Source organism: Trematomus bernacchii, unplaced genomic scaffold, assembly GCF_902827165.1.
Source record: "Trematomus bernacchii unplaced genomic scaffold, fTreBer1.1, whole genome shotgun sequence".
In the NCBI taxonomy this organism is placed as follows: domain Eukaryota; kingdom Metazoa; phylum Chordata; class Actinopteri; order Perciformes; family Nototheniidae; genus Trematomus; species Trematomus bernacchii.
The window spans coordinates 11582190-11602677 of NW_022987705.1; the positions used below are offsets into that span (position 1 = coordinate 11582190).

General features: G+C 40.1%; 1 protein-coding gene across 6 annotated transcripts in view; it reads right to left on the bottom strand.

Annotated features, from left to right (window-relative positions):
- The window catches only part of tcf7 (transcription factor 7), a 63965-nt gene that overhangs the window by 18730 nt on the left and 24747 nt on the right, over positions 1–20488 (bottom strand). For all 6 annotated transcript variants that reach the window (XM_034140538.1, XM_034140535.1, XM_034140537.1 and 3 more), the window contains exons 4-5: positions 9375–9501; positions 61–148 (exon numbers count right to left, since the gene is read on the bottom strand). In XM_034140538.1, the coding sequence (XP_033996429.1) occupies positions 61–148; positions 9375–9501 (215 nt within the window). The remainder of the gene's footprint in view (positions 1–60; positions 149–9374; positions 9502–20488) is intronic.

Here is a 20488-nt window from a genome sequence, read left to right on the forward strand (position 1 = left end):
TGTGTGTGTGTGTGTGTGTGTGTGTGTGTGTGTGTGTGTGTGTGTGTGTGAGTGACTCACCAGCCCATGGAGGGACTGATCTGTCCGACGCCGCCTGGAGGGAGGGAGTAATACCCCGAGAGGTCCTGGGACTGGTGCCTGTGCATGCCTGAAGGACACACACAAAAACACACATACATATATTAACATCCATGTAATCACTCTTTCCTGTGTTGTTTGTTTCCATCAGTTAAGACATCATAAGTACACACACACACACACACACACTGAATAAATGATGCCGCATCTCCGGTTTTTGTCTTTTAAAAACACAAACATGTCAGGTCATGTCAGCGGCCCCCAGGCTGGCCCCGGGTCTGATGGGCTATTAGTGCTATTAGTAGTCTGGGAACCTGGTATTAAAACACAAAGATGCTCTTAAAACAGATCACAGACCTCTGTTCCCATCCTTTGTGAACCTGTGAGTGTATGTGTGTTAAACCCTATTTGCATTAAAAATAGTGCGTATTTACAGGTTTTTTTAAACACTCGAAAACCCGTAAACAAAATAGGAGATGGACTCCTTTCCCATAGTGGTCGAGGGTCTTTTTATGGTGAGTCATGTTTGACGTCTGGAAAAGAGGGATAGTGCAGAGAAAATGTTCAGTTGTTACTTATTTTCTGTAAATTATCCGGTATCTTTTTCAAACTCTCAAAACAACCATGATGATTGTATAGAAACACTTAGAAAATATAATTTTGATAAGGAGTTTGAATCACGTGTTTTATATCTTGTCCATTAAATGTTTGGATTACTTGAAGCTAATTTACTTTCAGGATTTTTGCTGTACTGAATTTGTATCCCGTTGGTTGAAAGCACTTATTGTAATTAGCTTTGAATAAAAGCATCAGCTAAATGAAATGTAACAATGATCAGTGAAGTTTTTCTGACAATGGAGTCTGGTGGCTTTAAAGAAGATAATATTCATTGTATGTTGTGTACATATATAAACTACAAGAATAGTCCAAATCCCTGCTTCACATACTATCGTCCTGGAAAAACTAGGAAAATGTGCGTTTTCACCCGTGTGCCGATGCAGATAGGACTTAGATCCGATAAATATCCGCGATTACTGCAGAGTCACTTGTCCCGGTACTGAGAGCAGATTGTAACCGTTCCCAACGAAGACAAAAGCCAGATGTTACTGTGTTTTCCTCCATTGGTAAAGGGGATTTAGTGTGTCATGATGCTGTGTGTGAGTGTGTGTGTGTGCATGGGACCCTCCACGGGGCGCTGATGTCGCCAGTTGGTTTCACTGGTTTACTCTACACAAGCGAAGTCCCCACATAAAAACACACACAGAGATACAGATAGACACACACACCCAAACAAACCATCTCATATTCTTCAATTCTACTTTTAGCCAAATTGTTTTCCATCAAAAAGACACACAGACTGCTTGACTCTGTGCCCTCATGAGTAAATATCCAGTCTCTCTCTGTCTCTGTCTTTGTGCCCTTCAAAGGAAGTCATTTGTCAACAGGCAGCACCTAGCACTTAGCGCGGCCCGGCTGCTAACCTGTGTTTGCAGCACAGGAATGCTGTAGATGACTGTAATTTGGCCGTGGCTCCGGGCCTGTTTCAGGACCCCGAGCCACTATAAATCTGGACGACAGGAATGTGACTGAGTCAGTCGACCTATCTCCGATCCTCCCTCCCCTCCCCTCCCTCCCTCTGACCCACCACGCCCTGCCTCCCTTCTCTCCTCTCCCATTCTCTTCTCTTCCTTCCATTCTTCCTTCCATTCTCCTCTGCATCTAGACATAGACAAGTTAATTGAGTGTCCAGTTAACAAAATATGTTTGTCCTTAGTCATTTATCTATCTAACCTTTATTGCATGTATTTAGTGTTTTAATAATGTGGCTATAAATCAGCTTTAAGCCAAAGTCACTGAAGGCATTTTCACCAGACAAGCAGAACTAGCTAAGGGCTTTCACCTATACGCGTAACATTTTCATTACTCTATAGATAAGTGAAGAAAAACACTTATTACCAACAACAACAACAACAACAACAACAACAACCTGACGAAAGTTTTAGCCCAAAAAATAAGTGCAAGATTTTGTGTCTATAGAGCTGTGAAGAGCCATATATTTTCCCGGGATAATCATTATATCATAAAACCTTTAAAGTATAAGCTAATTTCAACACCCTTATTTATGGCGGGGTATTTTTAAATTAAATAGAGGTGTGGTCCTGCCTCAGTGTTTAAACAGCAGTGCAGTATCTTTGCCTCTGCTTTTAAACTAGACTATAGCACATGCTGTAAGCCATTTTCTTGTTTTGCCTGAGGGCTAATATCAGGCTGAATGTGCCCTTAGGGTTAGAAAATATGTTTCTGTCTGTGTTAATATTGAACAGGATAAAAGAACTCAACAGATTGCCCCATTAAGCCATATATTATAGATATTTCCCGTAAGGAATACTGATGAATGTATTCATAGTACAGTATTGTACATTTTAGTTTTACATTCTGTCCACGGTTTTCTATTTAACATGTACATGGTTTATTTTTTTATAGCATTTTACTTGCACTATTTGATGTATTTTTCTTTCAATGTCTTAATTGTATTGCATGTTGCACTGTTGGAGTACGCTATAGCTGTTATGCATATGAAAATAAAGCCTTTGAACGCCATTAGTAACAATGACAACTTGTTTTGATACAGAGGGTGTTTCTCAATGTCGAGGAAGGCTCCTCCAGAGCCACTATTTCAAGGATGCTACGTCATCGAGTCCCGCCGAAGGACTGTTCCAATGTCCAGGCTCCTTGGAATTCTACCAAGCGTCCTTCGTAGCGAGAAATTTCGAGGCTGCACATGTGTATCCTCCGCGGTCTTAAAATCCCCACAATGCTTTGCGCACGGACCAATTTCCCCAAATCTGTGGCGGAAAATGTAAGGCGGGGCCTCTCATATGATGCACACCTGCACACTTGCTCGCCTGTTCCATTCTTCGTTTTCCCGAATGCCAGGAAGGATTCTTGCCTAGCTTCTGAAGGAAGTGACTCGGAAGACATGTCCTACCAAGGAAGCGTCCTCGACATTGAGAAACACCCTGAGATGGAGAACTTTGCATCCTTTTTCGAAATCCGCCATGTTCCTTGAAATGACTGTACGATTAAGATCAAAACAAACGCATGTTAATTTAACTGTTAATCGTTCACACTTGCATTTGAAGGAAACGTTGTGCTGGTTTCGGTAAGTCACGTTTGTATTCAGCCGTGTGTGCTGTTGGGAAACCTGCAGGGGAAAACGAGCAGCAGTAATGGGGTAGTTTTCTTTGGAATGCCCCTTTTAAAGCAGCCATCTAATGACAGCTAACGCAACTATCTCACGCTCTCCATGTCAGCGTCTCGGGAAACAACTTAAAAGGGAAACCATTTGAGTCAAACCGGCTCTGCGTGAGCTCGGTATCAGAACGTGTGCATGTTAAATAAAAGTCGAAGAGCTGAAAATAGCATTCCTGCACTGATAATGTGCTGTGGTGGTTACAACCACTGAGAGTGAAAGTGCTGCAGCATCTGAGCATTAAAATGACTTGACATGCAGCCTGTGTGGTGTACATAAAAGAGCCCAAGACCAGAAGAAACTTTGTAGTGTTTGGTTACAGTAAGAGCGGTAATGAGTGCTACATTAGTACAGGAACTTTTGTTAGGAGCAAACAATCAAAAGACCCAGTAAAAGCTAAACTTGTTTTTGTACAGTGTAAAACAACAGATTATGAAAAGCCATGTCTATTATGACTCTTAGTATGTGCCTTATAATTCATCATATTTCATTTACAATACAGTCTCCCTTTCTCCTCATGCTGATTTAAATAGAGTGACTCACTCACACAATCAACCATCTGAAGAGAAAACATAAAGGTGTTTTTTTACTTTCGTCAAAAAATTACTTCATGAGGAAGTTACTTTCAGGCATCTGTTATTGCAGGAAGTATGGTCTTAATCAAGTAAATACAAATAAATCATAAATATAGTTCAACAGATTTGTTTCCTTAAGCAGCTGGGTAATGCAGTTTTAAGGAAACATTACATTAACAGGAATCAAATGTGCATTTGATGAGGATTTATAATCAATTTTTGTAATTTTGTGAGTATTTACAGCAGGAGGATGTTTATTGGTCTGACCCAAAATAAACTACACTGTCAGTGTTCATGGTAAAAACACTGATGTGTTTCAAATAGTTTTAGGATAACTAAATGGACGATATATCTTAAGCATAGAGGAATGAGATATATTTGGCTTTACATGGAAACTAGTAGTTAGAGGGATCAATTCATTGTTATCTTTGGTCTTTTTCATTAATTAGTTGACGATAAGAAGAATACAGGATATCACTAGCTTATATTTCAATTATACTCAGAAATGCAGTGAGAATGCAGAGTGCTGAGGTAAATGAAAGATGCTGTTTGCACCTATTTATTCTCACTCGGTAACACCTGGCGCTCATACGAGACCCTACAGAAAGTGTTAATGCGTGTTCATCTTGCACATTAAAGTGTGACTGGGAGTTTCATTTCCACTCTTTCTTTCTGTATTTTGCACTCTATTGTCTGAGCCCACAGTCATATCTGAGAACCAGTCAAAGCAAAGTGACGGTGGAGGATCGACTCGACTTTTGTGTGGCATGTTAAATGTGTTATGGTCAGGTGACTGAACTGACTGGACGGACCAGCTGGCTCCATAATGACAAACATAGACCTGCAGGAGGACAACTCATACAGTGTGAGATTAGTCATCATTTCCTGACTACAATTATCTTAAAGTAAATCTTGATAGGTAAATCAAAGACATATGTTAACACATTTGTAAAAGTGAATCCTAAAGTTATAAAGATATGACAGTGAAATCAGCTTTTATTTGATCCTGATCAAAGTACTGTGCTTACTGTAGTACCTGAGATCACAGAAACTACGAGTACCACAGAAGCTGTCATCCTTGCAGGATCGGAGGTGGAAGGGATTAAAGTCTCAAACTCCACCGTCATGTTTTGAAACTGCAGCTACATTTAGAATCAGGATTAGGCAAATGTTTATTCTACCACACTTCTGCAAAGGAATGTTCACTTGGCTGGATTATTGTGTTACTTATGATGCTGTTATTTACTACATTTTGTCAGTTTGCGTCAGTAGATCTCTTGGAAATGTACATTATATATATTTTTTAACAAAGGAGTTTGTTCTCATTCTGAGCTAAAAATGTTTACCTTAGTAAGACTTGCATGTAGCAACAGGGTATATGCTAGGAATCCTGAAGTCACATTTAATACCTTTTAAGACCTTTTTTAAGACCCTTTCCATACATTTTAAGACCTCATCGCCACTTTGAGTTTTAACCGGTTATATTGGCGACACACTTTACCTCACATTTACTATAGTATTGATTGTCCTTCCTCCTTATCTTCCAACCATTTGGACGCAAACTTGCATTTCCCCGTAACGATGTTGTTTAACAACCGGCGTAAACGGACCTTCGTGCGCTATCAATCCGTGAGCGTGCGATGTCCTGTTCAGATGACGTCAAACCCAACGGGATGCCATAAATAAACTACACAGAATCACACTACACACCTACGCTATGATTACATTCAGGTAAACTTTAGAATACAACCTCTTTGGACAATTTATATACTTATTGAAAACAAGCTACAAAATGTAATACCTTGAAAAATGCTGTTTAATACTTTTTAATACTTTTTAATAGCCTTAATTTTCGCTAAATTGATTTATCAACTTTTAATACTTTTTAAGACCCCCTGAGTAAACATATTTTCTAAAGTTGTTTTAAAAGAGGGGTTTTTCATATATCAGGCATACATGATTTATAACATTTGTATTCCTAAAACATGATTGCTGTTGACAGTATTGTGCTTTATAAAGTGATGCAAAGAAATCTTCCCCAGAAACGTTTTTGTAATTTTAAACAGTCAGACAGTGGGCGCTGACGGTAACAACACAGGAAGTAAACTGAAATGTGAGAAAAAGTGAGATCTCACGGCACACCAAAGGGTTAAAGGAAGAGTTGCAAACTGTGAGCAGAAATATAACAAACAAAAGAACACTTGTGCACAAATATACCACTACAATTATTACAGTAAGCGCCTGTCATCTACAATGAGCTGAGTTCACAGGAACACCCCAACATGAAGCCTCTGAATGCAGAATAAAAGGAGTTACATTTAAACTTGTATACTCATGGTTCACAAATCATTGGTGCGACCATGTAGAACAAAAAAAGAGAAGTAAAGAAGGAAAATGGTAATCACGTCTTTGATTCTCTTTAACCTTTACATTGAAGTCATGCATGAGTGGTATAATTATAGGCTGCGGAGTGAGACAAAGGAACTGGCAGAGCACAGAAATGACAAGAGATGATAATAGGAGATATGTACAAAGGTGAACCCTGAGGAAATGTATAATTGTTCACAGAAAACATTATAATCATAATATCTTTTGATCTATTAACAAACATTAAACTTACTTTATTGTTAAAGTGGAAGAGAAGTAAACCTGGATTTTTTTCAGCAGGATAACGTAAACACTACCGGAAATTTGGGGAAGCTGTTAAGCATGGACCAACGAAGAATCCGTCAAACTTTGGAGCAATTTGGTCGAACTGGTCACAAATTGCAGAAACAAACCTGTGACTACTCCCATGAAATATCACATAGCTCTTTGAAAATACGATTTAAAATTGGACAAAACATCAGGTTTTAGTTTATACATTAAACTATGTTCCTAAAACTTTTATTATATATTTTCAGTTCTCCTACTGCAGACACCTAGGACCCAAGAGCCTTTGATCGGCTTTCGATACACTTCAGCTTTTATCTTCTTTTTTCCTGCTAACAGACCAACTATGATGAGCTCAGTGATGCAGCAGGACAGAAGAGTAGATATAGGTGTGCCGAAAAATGACATCACTGATGAGGTAACCCTACCTGTGAGAGGTGACAAAAGATATGAGGTGTGTATGCGTGTGTACTGTAAAATGTTCCTGACTGGAAACCCAGTCAGTATTCAGGTGAGATCGTGTTAGAAAGGTTACGTGTAGCAGTGTTTGAGGGCGCGCGTGTGTGTGTGTGTGTGTGTGTGTGTGTGTATGTGTGTGTATGTGTGTGTAAGGATTTGTTAGAAGCAGGTGGCTCAGTCTGTCATTAAGGGCTGAGTCACTGTGCTAGCGTCAGTCCTGGACACACACACACACACACACACACACACACACACACACACACACACACACACACACACACACACACACACACACACACACACACACACACACACACACACACACACACACACACACACACACACACACACACACACACACACACACACACACACACACACACACACACACACACACACACACACACACACACACACACACACACACACACACACACACACACACACACACACACACACACACACACACACACACACACACACACACACACACACACACACACACACAAATAGTCTAGACGGGACAAGGGGAGTGTTTTTGTGGGATAACGGGGGTTTCCAGACGGAGCAGACGAGTGCCTGAGGTCCCACTCCAATATCTAATCAGAGCCGGGAAAAGACTTTTGTCCAACTCAAGATTCGTTTTTTTCAACCTTTTAATCTCAACCCGTTTTATCACTCTTCTCAGAAAGAGTCTTCATCATCACTGTCGAAATCCTTCAATTACAGTCGTTCTTACAAACTGATGCTTTATAAACTCTGTGAAGTTTTCAGGGAGTGTCAATGGATCAATGAATTTCACCTCACCATATCAGGGAGTGATTTCATGGCTGTCAGCTGTATGAAGATGTGACTTATAAGCTGTTGACCGTGAGCCTTTTCTTGGTTTACCCCCTCGTTCCGCATCCAACGACAGTGCATTAGCATAAATAAATGCCTTTCAGAGAGGTTTGTACCAAAGATGTCATGCAATACAAATAAAATGGTACGAAAAAGGTAGGTTTTAAGACGTTTTGTAAGTGGCTCAAACTCATCCACCCATTAACACACACACACACACACACACAAACACAAGGCAATTGAGGCAATGTATCCTTCAGATTTGTATCAAAACGTTGACATGTACTCATGAACAAGTACTCAACAGATATATTACACTAACATAACATCATCAGACTCAGGATGGTCAGTTGAAATAAAAAGACAATAGAATCAGAGATACCACTATGTTATTCGACATATTGTCAGAGCCCTGTCTATAAGCTGCTTATTTAGCTGCTAGCCGCTAGCCTCAGGCAGAAATGATATCTGAACTAATGTGATGTTTTGAGCTCTAGACCTCTAGATATTTTCCTTTTTCTTTCATTTGGAATCATATTTTGCTTAGCTCCCTCTGGAGCCAGAAAAATGCTGTATACATCTTTCCCAACATGCAGCAGAACTCCCCAAGACCTAAAACCTGACTTTGATGTGTAAAATCTGTGTGGCTCCATGAAAGATGATGAGGTTGCCAAATCCTCTGGAGTTCATTAATACATTCAGCAAATTAAACAGTAATGTGGTGAACAGTTGAGATTTTTTGTTGGACAAGTCTTGGACAATCCAATACTGCCATACCTTTAGCCCCGCCTCTCGAAAAGGCAAAAATCCTACTGTGTTTAAATGTCAGGGTGTGTTTGTTTGTGACTTTCAAACAGAGTGCAGTGTGTGTTTGTATGTTCAGCGCCGGCTAAAGAGAACCGTGTGTGTGCTGCAGCAGCGATGGCTTGTGCGATTGTCACTCTAATTGTTTCCATCTTTGTGTGTGTGTGTGTGTGTGTGTGTGTGTGTGTGTGTGTGTGTGTGTGTGTGTGTGTGTGTTTGTGTGTGTGTGGCTGGCAGTCCCTTCAGAGGAGCAGGCCACTTCAGAGCAGCCATGGAACCGCCACAGGCTGACGGTGCCTATGCTGCCACTTCACACACTGTGTGCGTGCCATGCTGTGTGTGTGAGTGGTGTGTGTTTGTGTGTGTGTTTAAAAGAGGGTCAGGAAAAGAAATAGCAAGAATATGAATATATTGGTATATTAAATTGATTTGTGTGTGCGTGTGTGTCAATGAGATGAATGATGTGTTGACAGTACAAACAGTGTGTATGTGGAAGGGGGTTTCAGAAACAATTCAGCAGCTCTCTGGAGTATGTCTGTGTGTGTGTGTGTGTGTGTGTGTGTGTGTGTGTGTGTGTGACACTCTTAAAAGTGTGAAACTATTCAACATAAGTACAAAAGGCTGTTTTATGTAATATGTGTGAACTCTCTTTTGTGTTTGCGTCCAGGTCAACCGCTGTATATAAATGTGTGAGTGTGTGTGCGTGTACTCACCTGTCTTTTGGCTCATGTCTGTGGGCAGATGTGGAGGACTCGGGCTGAAGTGCTCGTTGCTGTAGGGCAGGAGTGACGTCAGGGGGTGCATCCCGTGAGACTGCTGCACCACCGACACTTTGTTGGACTGTGGACAAGACACAGAGATACAAAATCAGTTAAGATAATATTATTTCTTTCATGATTCTCTACATGTTCCATGATATAGGGTTGCAGAGCTCTGCTTAAGGAGGTAGGATTCAACACAGATGCCAATGTTATTTTCCTAGTAGTCACTACTGGGGACATTGGCTGTCATATACACAAATCCAGCTGAACACACACACACATTAAGGACCAAAATGAAAGATAGGGGAAGAAAGCTGGACATCTTAAACCTGGTTTGGAACAAATAAGATGGGCTGTACTTTGCTGCTGTTGGTGGGGAGGAGAGCGGCGAGGAGGAGAGGAGGAGGTCCATTTGATCGATAAGCCTTTGATGATCAAGTGAGGCTGCGTGCGAGCTTGTTTGCTTTCATGTTGCTGTTTACAAATGGCTTTCAATAACTCAAGTGAAATCCAGCTAATGCTCACAGCATGCTGGCCGACAGACGATATGTCACAGCGGTTTGAAATGTCGGAGGCAGCTTACCAGACCGAGGTACACTGCATAAGTCTGAAACACGACATACTGTATGTGTGCATTCATGTGTGTCTGAGTGTGTGTGTGTGTGTGTGTTAGGACTGTGCAATGAAATGTTTCTTTTGGTATGATTATGAATCTTGCTCTATGAGTATGAATGTGTGTTTGTGTGTTTGTCTGTGTGTGCGTCAAAGCTGTATTAAGTCTTTGAAAGCTTGGCTGAAGTGTGGATTTCATGTATATGAATATATGTGAAAAAAGTTATTTTCTTTTGTACACTGAGATTTACACGCCTGTGTGTGTGTGTGTGTGTGTGTGTGTGTGTGTGTGTGTGTGTGTGTGTGTGTGTGTGACTCACCAGCCCATGTGTGTGTGTATCAGCACTACAGAGGGGCAGATCTGGTGCTACTTGCGGGGCCTCCTGCTGTGTTACAAAGTGAATACCTTATCACTTAAAGGCAGAGCTTCAACGCGCTCCACTCCACATTAACACACTCTCTCACACACACACACAGACACACTTTCATTCCCTATCCACCAACATCTTAGAGTCTCTCTCATTGGCCAAACACACACATGGAGCCTCATGTGTATGCTACACGGCTAGCTGTGAAGCTAAGATCAAACTGCGAACCCACATCTAATGTGGAGACATGTGAAAACAAAACCTGTACCGGAGAGCCGAAGGGTGGGAGGTTTGGGTTCGGGGGAGGAGATGGTGTGGGAGTAGGGTGGAGGGGGTTACGTTTGAGATAAGGTGGTCTGCATTCATTAAAACGTGAAGAAGCCCTCAGATTTGCAGTAGGAATTTTGAACATTTGAGAGAAATGATCAGGATCAGAACAAAGGCAGCTCAATCACCTGAATGTCCCACAACACAACAGTCATGTGGGATGGAAGTTAGCCGTGGTCAAGACTATCTAAGATTTACTTAATAAATATATATATAACAATGTAATATGTAATGTAAAGCGCTTTGAGCATTCGTAAAAGCGCTCTAATAAATGTAATTAATTATTATTATTGTTAATATTATTCACTATCCTGGAGTTTGTATTTCACGTATTGCTAGAAAGCTGAGTTTTTTCAGAAGCACCCCTGTAGATTCTTCTTGTGCTTATACACATTACTGATTGACTTATTTTTGGGAAATCAGCATAAAACAATGATTTAAAAATAACTGTTGACTTTCTCAATGCTTGTTCATGGGAGAGTATTATCATTGGTACCTTCGAATTACAAAGTACAGTTTGGATCTAAAGATATGCCAATTGTTATGAAGAAAATCGTCCCATACTACATGAAAAGCCCAATTGTACACCTGAAAACACCCGACACACAATCCAGCGGATGTGATTATTACACACATACAGTATACACAAGAATGCACACAAATCACACCTCACCTTCAGTGCATGTACAGACACAAACACACATTTTGCTACTTGACAGATTCTACACATATGGCTGAAAACACACACACACACACACACACACACACACACACACACACACACACACACATCTGTGCAGGGCTGCTCGGAGCCTTCAAAAGTAGCTGCGGCTCCGTTTCACGTGCTGAGGTCGATGTAGCCGTTCTGCTGTAACATTATAGCCGCAAAAACGTCCATTTATGTTTCCTCTCTTCCTCGGGGTAATTAGCTGGCCTTGAAGTGGCTTTCGCTGCGCCTTCCTTTTTTTACACACACTCAGGGAGGCTGACTGAGAGCACTCATTTAACCCATAATTATCAACCCCTCTGTATTTAAAAAAAAAAAATCCCCCCCCCCCCTTCTCATCCCACCACAAACATACACTCACACAACTTAAACATAATTACCTTAGCTGAAACTGACGAGTGTGTACATGCATGTGAGGGACACACACACACTTGCAAAAGATCAAATGACGCTTGGGCATCTTTTGAAACGGAAACTAGCTCAGTGTTTTTGGTATAAGAAGAGTAACACATATGTTCAGGTGCACACACACACTTACACACATATAAACACATGCAATGGGGGAAAAGTTCATACTCCCTTTAATTAACAGAAGTACAGTTACCGTAAACAGTAAATTCAGAGTACAAATCCATAGTAAATACAGGTTTTTTGGAATGTGACCAATTTAACCTTGGTTCATTTTTGGAATATTAAAATAGTATGCACAATAGCCTCTCTGGCTAAAGAAGCACTGCTTATGAATAAAGACCACTGTGCTACTTCAGATGTGTTAGGAAAGTGGGAAATAAAGTAACTGTATTTTCAGATGTTCAGAGGGAAGATCTTCACATTTTGAATGTTTCTGACATTAACAATATTCCCATCTATTTTCCTCCCTTTATTCCCTCATATTCTTCACTTTCAGACAATCCAAACATCTGGAATTTCCGAAAGGCTGAGGTTCAAATGTGCTGCTTTACTGGATCACTGATAATGACAGAGGCATGTTGTGATGCAGCACTGCACACAAACATTGGAAGAAATGCGGATGAGAAGTAGAAATGTTTCTCACATTTTAACGGCATTCAAATTGAATTGTGACCATCATTACGTAGTAGGTGTATCATCCTGATGTGTGGTCCTCAGCAACATTCCTCTGTTGGTGTGCAAATGAAGTAAAAATAGCCACCTTTAAATCCTCTCTGCAGGAAATATTAATCTTATGTCTTGAATTAACTCTAAATATAGGGTGACAATGGGCCAGTCATTGGTATCAGCAGATAAAGGCTTAATTGAGAAGTCGCCCAGAGAAAAAAAAAACATTGTATTTTATCTCTGCATCTAGGATTAGGTGGGAAAAACTGTCGGTACTGTCGGCCATCAGCCAAAACGGATGAAAAATATTATCTTCCCGATTACAAACGTTTCATGAGGTGGGACATCCATGTGTCAGGCCTCAAGGATACACACACACAATGCATGTCAGTTAGAAAATATAAATATATATGTTTGTTATAATCTCTACTAGTTGGTACATAATGGTGGTTGTTTGAAACATTCATACATGGGAAGGGTCAGAGCGCGTATCACTGTGCATACATTAATCATGTAAGCAGCCGTAAACATGAAGAACCCCACTGTCAGACAGCAGCAGCACTGAATAATAAATGATCTGTTTGTTGATTACATCAAAGACGTGATTTCTTCAAAGACGCGATTACTTAAAAAATTTCAATTAGATATTAACACCTTTTTAAGTGCGTCAGGAAATCGTACATGTAGCCCTCCGTCTCTCTGTAGTCTAATTTCACTTGAAAGGCCTTTGATTCATCTGGATATTGTTGCTGCCTTTTATCTCCACTCTATTTGAACAGAAATCTGCCGCTGAATACAAGAGTTAATGGGATCTCAGACATCACTTGTTTGTAATGACGGCCCTCCACCTTGACCCTGACACACACACACACACAAAAACACACTTTTGTACGTATGCATTTCACATACACAAGCGTGCAAAGAAACGCAGTTGCATGCTTATGAGTGCACACAAACACACACACGAGCACGCTTTCATTTAGAGGACCGTATGCTGATAAAACACCTCTAATATATTCTTCAGCCTTCAGATGACACACTAAGTACATCCGTCTCTTTTTTTACATTTGAAGCGGAAATTAAAGCGTCCTCTCTTTTGTTCGCCCCCTTCAAAATGCTTTTGAGACTAATGTCTTTAATCTCAATTTTCACGGAGATGGCACATTCAAAACACTCATTCACTTTCTTTCTTTCTTTCTTTCACGGTCATCCTTGCCTTGTGTGGAGGAAATAAAAAAGCATTAATGTGGAATTCACCTTGCTCTCTGCAATCCTTTCAAGTGGCTGCAATCAAACTGTTTTGCAGGGAAGAGATTTCCCACAAAGAGATCTGAGCTCCACGGCGTCATGTTTTGTCATCAAATGAATCGAGGTTGCACTTAATAAATCGTACGTCAAAGACAAATGAAAACAACCATTTGTATACATGTTTTAGTGTGTGAACTAGCTCAGATCTGTGAATTAACTATACAACTAAAGTGCCACTCCAATGAGAAACGGGTGGCGCCTTTAAAGGAATAATTGGTTTGGTTTAAATAATAAATAAATTGCAGACATATATTTTGAAGTGTAGGGTAGTTCACATCCTTCACACCATGCAATATATATCATTTTACTTGCTATGTTTAAGCAATAAGCTGATATAAAAAATGTGATTCAAATCTTAATGACACACTTAACAATTTGGACGTTTCATAAAATGTGTGCACCTTCTGAACTTCCTGGATCATCTGAATTTAAAGTAAAACAAAATACTTAGAAAAGGCCCATTTTTCAGTTTCCACTTTTTGAAATTCTCTTGAGCTCGACTTTCATAAGCTCCTGTGCAATATGTTTGTGGTCAAATTGAATGACTGACAATTTTGTTTCTCTGAAAAACTAATCTGAGCATTTGATCACAGGTCAAAGGCTCAATCATTAAACATGTATCTATCAAAAAGCGCTTTACATATGCTTGACGGAAATCTGTGGCTGACAGTCTATATGTCACTGCACACGGGCAGAACATGGAATTCAGGGGCTATTCAGCGGAGAAAACCCAGTTCATCAATGACTATTTCTCACAACGCAGATGTTTTACTTTGTCAAAGAAGCAGTTGTCAAATGTCAAGGTAGATGGAAGTGGACCTCTTTATTTTGCACCTCTGCATCGTCCTTTAAAAGACACGAGTGTACTGCTCTAAAGATAATGCTTCATCTGAGAGGGTAGAGGGCATGCTCAACTGCTTGCATGCTGTATAACTATTCACACAATCGCACGCACGCACACACACACACACACACACACACACACACACACACACACACACACACACACACACACACACACACACACACACACACACACACACACACACACACACACACACACACACACACACACACACACACACACACACACACACACACACACACACACACACACACACACACACACACACACACACACACACACACACACACACACACACACACACACACACACACACACACACACACACACACACACACACACACACAATGAGTGTTGGGGTTTGTGGGTGAACAAGAGGGAAAAAAAACGGTTAGCCTGAGTAAAATTCCCCGCACCTGCACGCAGAGAAAGAACAAACAAACATAGAGAGAAAGACGTGTGAATATTAAGTGGCACAAAGAGAACTGAGACTCTCACGGAGCATTTGGTCCCATTGAAGCTTTCAGCCTAGATCCGACTGATTGGAGATGTTATCGATATATCGGTTTGATTTGATCGACTCCCAACAGGAGGTTGAATGTATTTAAAGCTAATGGCTGACTGTGGGAAAAAACCTGAACTACTTGCCATGCGTAAACCAATTCTGAAACTGTGCCATATGACTAATACAACTTTGATATGAATAATATTCTGAAAAGAAAAAGTCTCTGTCTTTGACGAGAGGAAACCGCTATAAAAGGATGGCATTTCATGTCTGAGGATTATGCCAGAATTTTTTTTTTTGTGGACAGACTGCAGAATTACAGTATGTTTATGCAAAAGAAAGTTAACAATGTGTTTTAACATTTGAAATGTTTAATCCAAAGATTTATTCAAGTTTTCCTTTGACTTAGTATGTCACCCTTTTAATAAATAACACAACTGCTTGATGGATATATCTAAGGCTGGATTATGTCATAAATATGAACCATATTTGCTTCTTTAATACTCTCTTTGATACACAGTAGAACTCAGACACATGACGCCCATATGCAACTTATTTGCATTAGTAAATGTAATGCTCTTTTGATAACATTTCTTTAAACTGACATAGCGAGAAACGTTTATATCGAATGCATCTGCAAACTACTCACTGCCAATGCAAATGGAAATGTTTGTATAGTTGTGTCCAGGGTCCTAAATGCACTAAGTTCCCTTTAGGAAAAGATGATGGTCTTTCTAAAGCATAGTCAATGTCAATTAAAGCATAACACAACATACTTTTTGAATATTTAACTGAAAACAGGATCTTTTCCCAAAATGTCTTAACCAAAAAAAACAATGGATGCAATGTGCAAGTCCAGTCCTTATACTTTTATATGGACTGTTTTTCACCCAGTATCACCAGGGTGACCTGCTCTGCCCGTCGTGACCCCCCACAGCCCATCCCACCCCGACACTTGAGTGGGTGTCCCAATCTGGAAGTCATTGCCTTCTCCAGAGTCAGGAGCCCAAAATGAAAGCCTCTTAGTTGGAGGTTTGGGCAACATCAAAGCCAAGGCAACCATAACAACGCAGCTATGTTTAAAAATGGGCCAAACACCCCCCAACAAGCCCGCCCACTCCCCAATTACACACACACACACAACTGCTCATATACTACTCGAATGCAAGGACACGCCCAGTGGTGTGCATGTAAATACACACACAAACACATGCACACACACACAAACCATGGTCCACTGCTGCCACACACCACTGGAACATCTGGGCCGCGGCCATGATGAATCAGTAACCACTTCTAGTTACTAACAGACAAACACTTTGAGCATATGACTTAGCATACTACATCTAAATGTAAGAGGACAATGATCCCAGAGTTTACTCTTAACATAGTAAACATAGTTGTTTGCATCAAGATAAGAGAGAAGCATCAAATCTGATCATTATTTACACCATGCTTAAGGACATTATATTTATATATTTTGTGTTGCTTCTGCTTAGCCAGGGAAGACAGTGAAGTTATGTGTTCCGTATTTTGGGGAAGAATCTGGGGGTTTAGCAATTTTGGAAGCGTTTATATATCTACTTGCTAGATTCGCTACTTTATATCTGATTAAAGTACGTTTTCGAGTAATTTTTTATAATTATCCAACATCCTTTTTAGGGAAATAATTAATAAATGCAAAGTGAATTTCAGCCTTTTGTTGAACGAGGCTTTGGAGCTAAACCTCAATGCATTAGATCGTTAAATTGTAACATTTGAAAACAAGTTCATCCTGGAGTAAGAGATGACTTTCCAACTTTCCATCTGATTTATTGTTAATGAATTTTCTTTGGACAAGCCTTTAGCATCCCAGCGGCCGTGCACATGTTGTCTTCATGCATCTCTATTTATGCATATGATGATAATACAATCACTACTTGGTCATTTCAGCAAAACTGCTGGTGTAAACTATAACAGTGGAGTTTAAGCAGCAGTAGTTCTTGTTTTAAAGGCGGTTTTATTGACCAAAGTTGAGAGGAAGAGAGAAGAGAAACAGGAAGAAGAGCAGATTCACTTTTCACACTTAATCTGAAATCACAGCTCAGGCTCGGTGCGGTGAGAAAACCTCTTCATGAGAGACTGCACTCTGCAGCTGGCTCCAGGCCATGGATATGACAGGGTTGCAAAATCCAATCCAACCGTTGCGATGGCATTTAGAGATGAGTTATCACTCCCTAATGAGTGGACGGAGACAGACAAGCAGGCAACTTTCTCTTCCAGACTGCGGGGACAGCAGAGATGATCTCTAATGATCGGTCCTGAAGGGAGCTAATTAATGGTGTACTTGTTTATTTTCATCAGAAAGTTCCACAATTAACAACTTGTTTATGACATTTGGGCAATCATCCGCAACAAAAATATTGACACAGGGAGACGAGAGGAAATGAGGCGACCACAGAGGACATAAATCCTCTTTGAGACACACTTCCTTTTGGTTTACTCAAACAATAGATTCTACGACTTCTTCACGCCACAGCCATATTTGTCTGTCTTGTGGGAGCCGGCTAGCAGAAGCAAAAAAAAGATCTTCTAGCGGTTTGATAAGACTATTGTCAAGAAGGCACCGAGGGCTTGCCGAGGCGAAAAAGGCGTCTGTGTGCTTTCATTCTCAGACAAGATGGGCATGACTTCTGCTGTGAAATGTCAAACTTCTCTGGCTTCATATATCTAATGGCTGCCCTTTTGGGAAGAACAAAATAGCCTCATGAGTGATCTTTGGTGAATCTCCACTTTCCTGCTGAATTGTAAGAGGTAAGGAAAGGCCAGGCCTCAAAACCTTTTGTTTTTTGTTGTCTTGAAGATCCCCAGGGTGATTGCCATGCTGTCCGGAGGTTATGTGGTCCCGTCCCCTGCTGAGATGACTGAGCATGTCTACCGCTCACTCATTGTGAAACGTTTGCCCTACAGAGGACAGCTTTCACTCTTACAGCCTAAACCCAGCCTAAACACCAAACCATGTGCCCAAATGGGAAATGCCCCCACAGATAAAAAAGGGAGAAAAAAACCCCATGTATTGACACGTTTCCTCTGTGATAGTTTCTATTTAACACGCAAATATTGCCAAGGAAAACCACTATAAGGGATAAAACAGGTTGTGTTACAATTTTTTTTTAGATACACAGATAATGTCAAACTCTTGAAATGTCAAATATGTTAGCATGGATACTAAATGTTCTGATATTGAACACATTGAAACAGTTTAAATCAATAAGTGGATTCACAGGAAATCATTTTGTAAATGTGTTGATTACTGTGATTCTGCTTTTCCCTTTTATAAAATTGTAAATTGCATTTCTTTGAACTGAACAAGAGGTTGGGCTTATTTGATGCTTTGTTGATATATTTGTCAATTCAAAAAATGTCTAACTAAACCATTTATATTTCCTCTTTACATCTACATATGTGTTATTTTTTATATACCTTTACATGTTCATAAAGGTACAACAAAAACACAATTTGTATATGAACACATTTCAAATATTATATAAATGCACACATATCAGTCAATGCTTGTTCTCTTTTAACCAGAATGTGTGATATCATTTCTCTTAGTGTCGATGCAGTTTTATTCTTACATGTACAATACCTTGAATAGGTGTTTTCCGAGCAGTGCATGTGACTCTCATGTGTTTGTTTGTGTGTGATTGTGTGTTATTGTGTGTTTGTAGTGATCCACGTGTTGACAAAGCAGCCGTACATGGCTGACTCCCATGTATGTAACTGTTGGTTGAGTCAAGTTTTTGGGGAAGTAGACAACTCAATCAGCTTTCATGCTTCCTGCCCTCTGGGCCAGCAGTTCACTTCACGTGCTGCTCTCTGTCTGATGTCTGCTTTGATGTTTCTATCAGAATAATCTCATCCCTGGGCGTTAGGGGCGCATTGAAGGCCATGCAAAAGAAATATCTGGAGGGCAGAGAACGCTCAATGGCCTTAACATCCCAACCCAAACATGAATATTTTTGGAATTTGCCTAAAAATATATATTCGCAGACATATACACTATATAAGAAATATCAAAGGCAACCTGCTTTTGATGTTGAAATCTTTTTCTAAAAATTGCATTTATATTGTATACTTTAAAAAGAACCAAACTACAATGATTATCATATATTATTCATGATCAAAGTAGTTGCCGTTTATGAAAAGTTAAGCAGAGATATTTAACTCAATCCCAGCCAGACCAAATGCAAACCAATGGACATTCAAACTGTCTGAAAGAAGAGACACAACAAATAATATCTGGGACAAACCGGAGCCCCGAGGCCTCTGTCCAATCAGCTCCTTCCTTTCATCGTCTCTGGGAGATCATGCAGGTCAACTCAGGACCGCTTTAAAAACCATCCTTCACCAAAGATTACAGTCGTCTCAACACTTCTGAGAACCGGTTGTTAATCAGCGCTGATGAACGGTGTTCACGCTGGGGGCTCAAACATTTAAAAAAAGGTCTTCTCGGAAGTCTCAAGGCTTGACACTATTCTTCATCTTCAGGCCGAGGGCAAAGGCTCAATGTTGGTGCCCTTTGACCCTTACAAACTGGCTGAAGACCAAAATTCATGTCAATAACCCCAACTTAGTTTATCTTTGTAGTCTTTACATTGCATCTAGCTTTGCTTCATCCACTTGTTAGTTTTTTCCATTCTTTACAAAACACGTACTTGTGTTTTCAATACTTCAGAGTCTTCTTACACGGCAGAAAAGAAAAGGTTAGCCTTACACTTTTCATGGTTAAGGGAAAAAACATCCTTCTAGAGATTCAATGTCTCTGCAGAATAAATAACAGCCTTCATAATCAATACCTTTATATTTCAGAACCAACTTGTCTGTTGCAGACTCTCCAGGCTTTGTTTACTTTTTGCTTCAGTGAAAGAATGCTTTTCCTGCCAATGAAGCCCACTGGAAAAAAAGCTAACTACGGAAAGGGATCACTGGAAAGAGAAAAGATGAAAGAGATGCTTGTTTTTTTCTCTCCAAACAATCAGTCTAAAACCCCTAGAATATACATCATTAATTGATTTATCATCATATAAGACTAAGAAAAACGGCAAACTCTTCACATTTGAAACAAGGATGGAAGCTAGGTTCAGTGAAACTCTGACATTTATTATCCTTTAAAAAAGGGTGTAATGATGAATATTCGTAACGGCGATTGATTTTTTTGGATTTTTTCTAATTATTGTCCAAGAAGAAGAATAAAAAAAACACAAATGTAAGACCAGGAGAGAAGCACAGACTGAT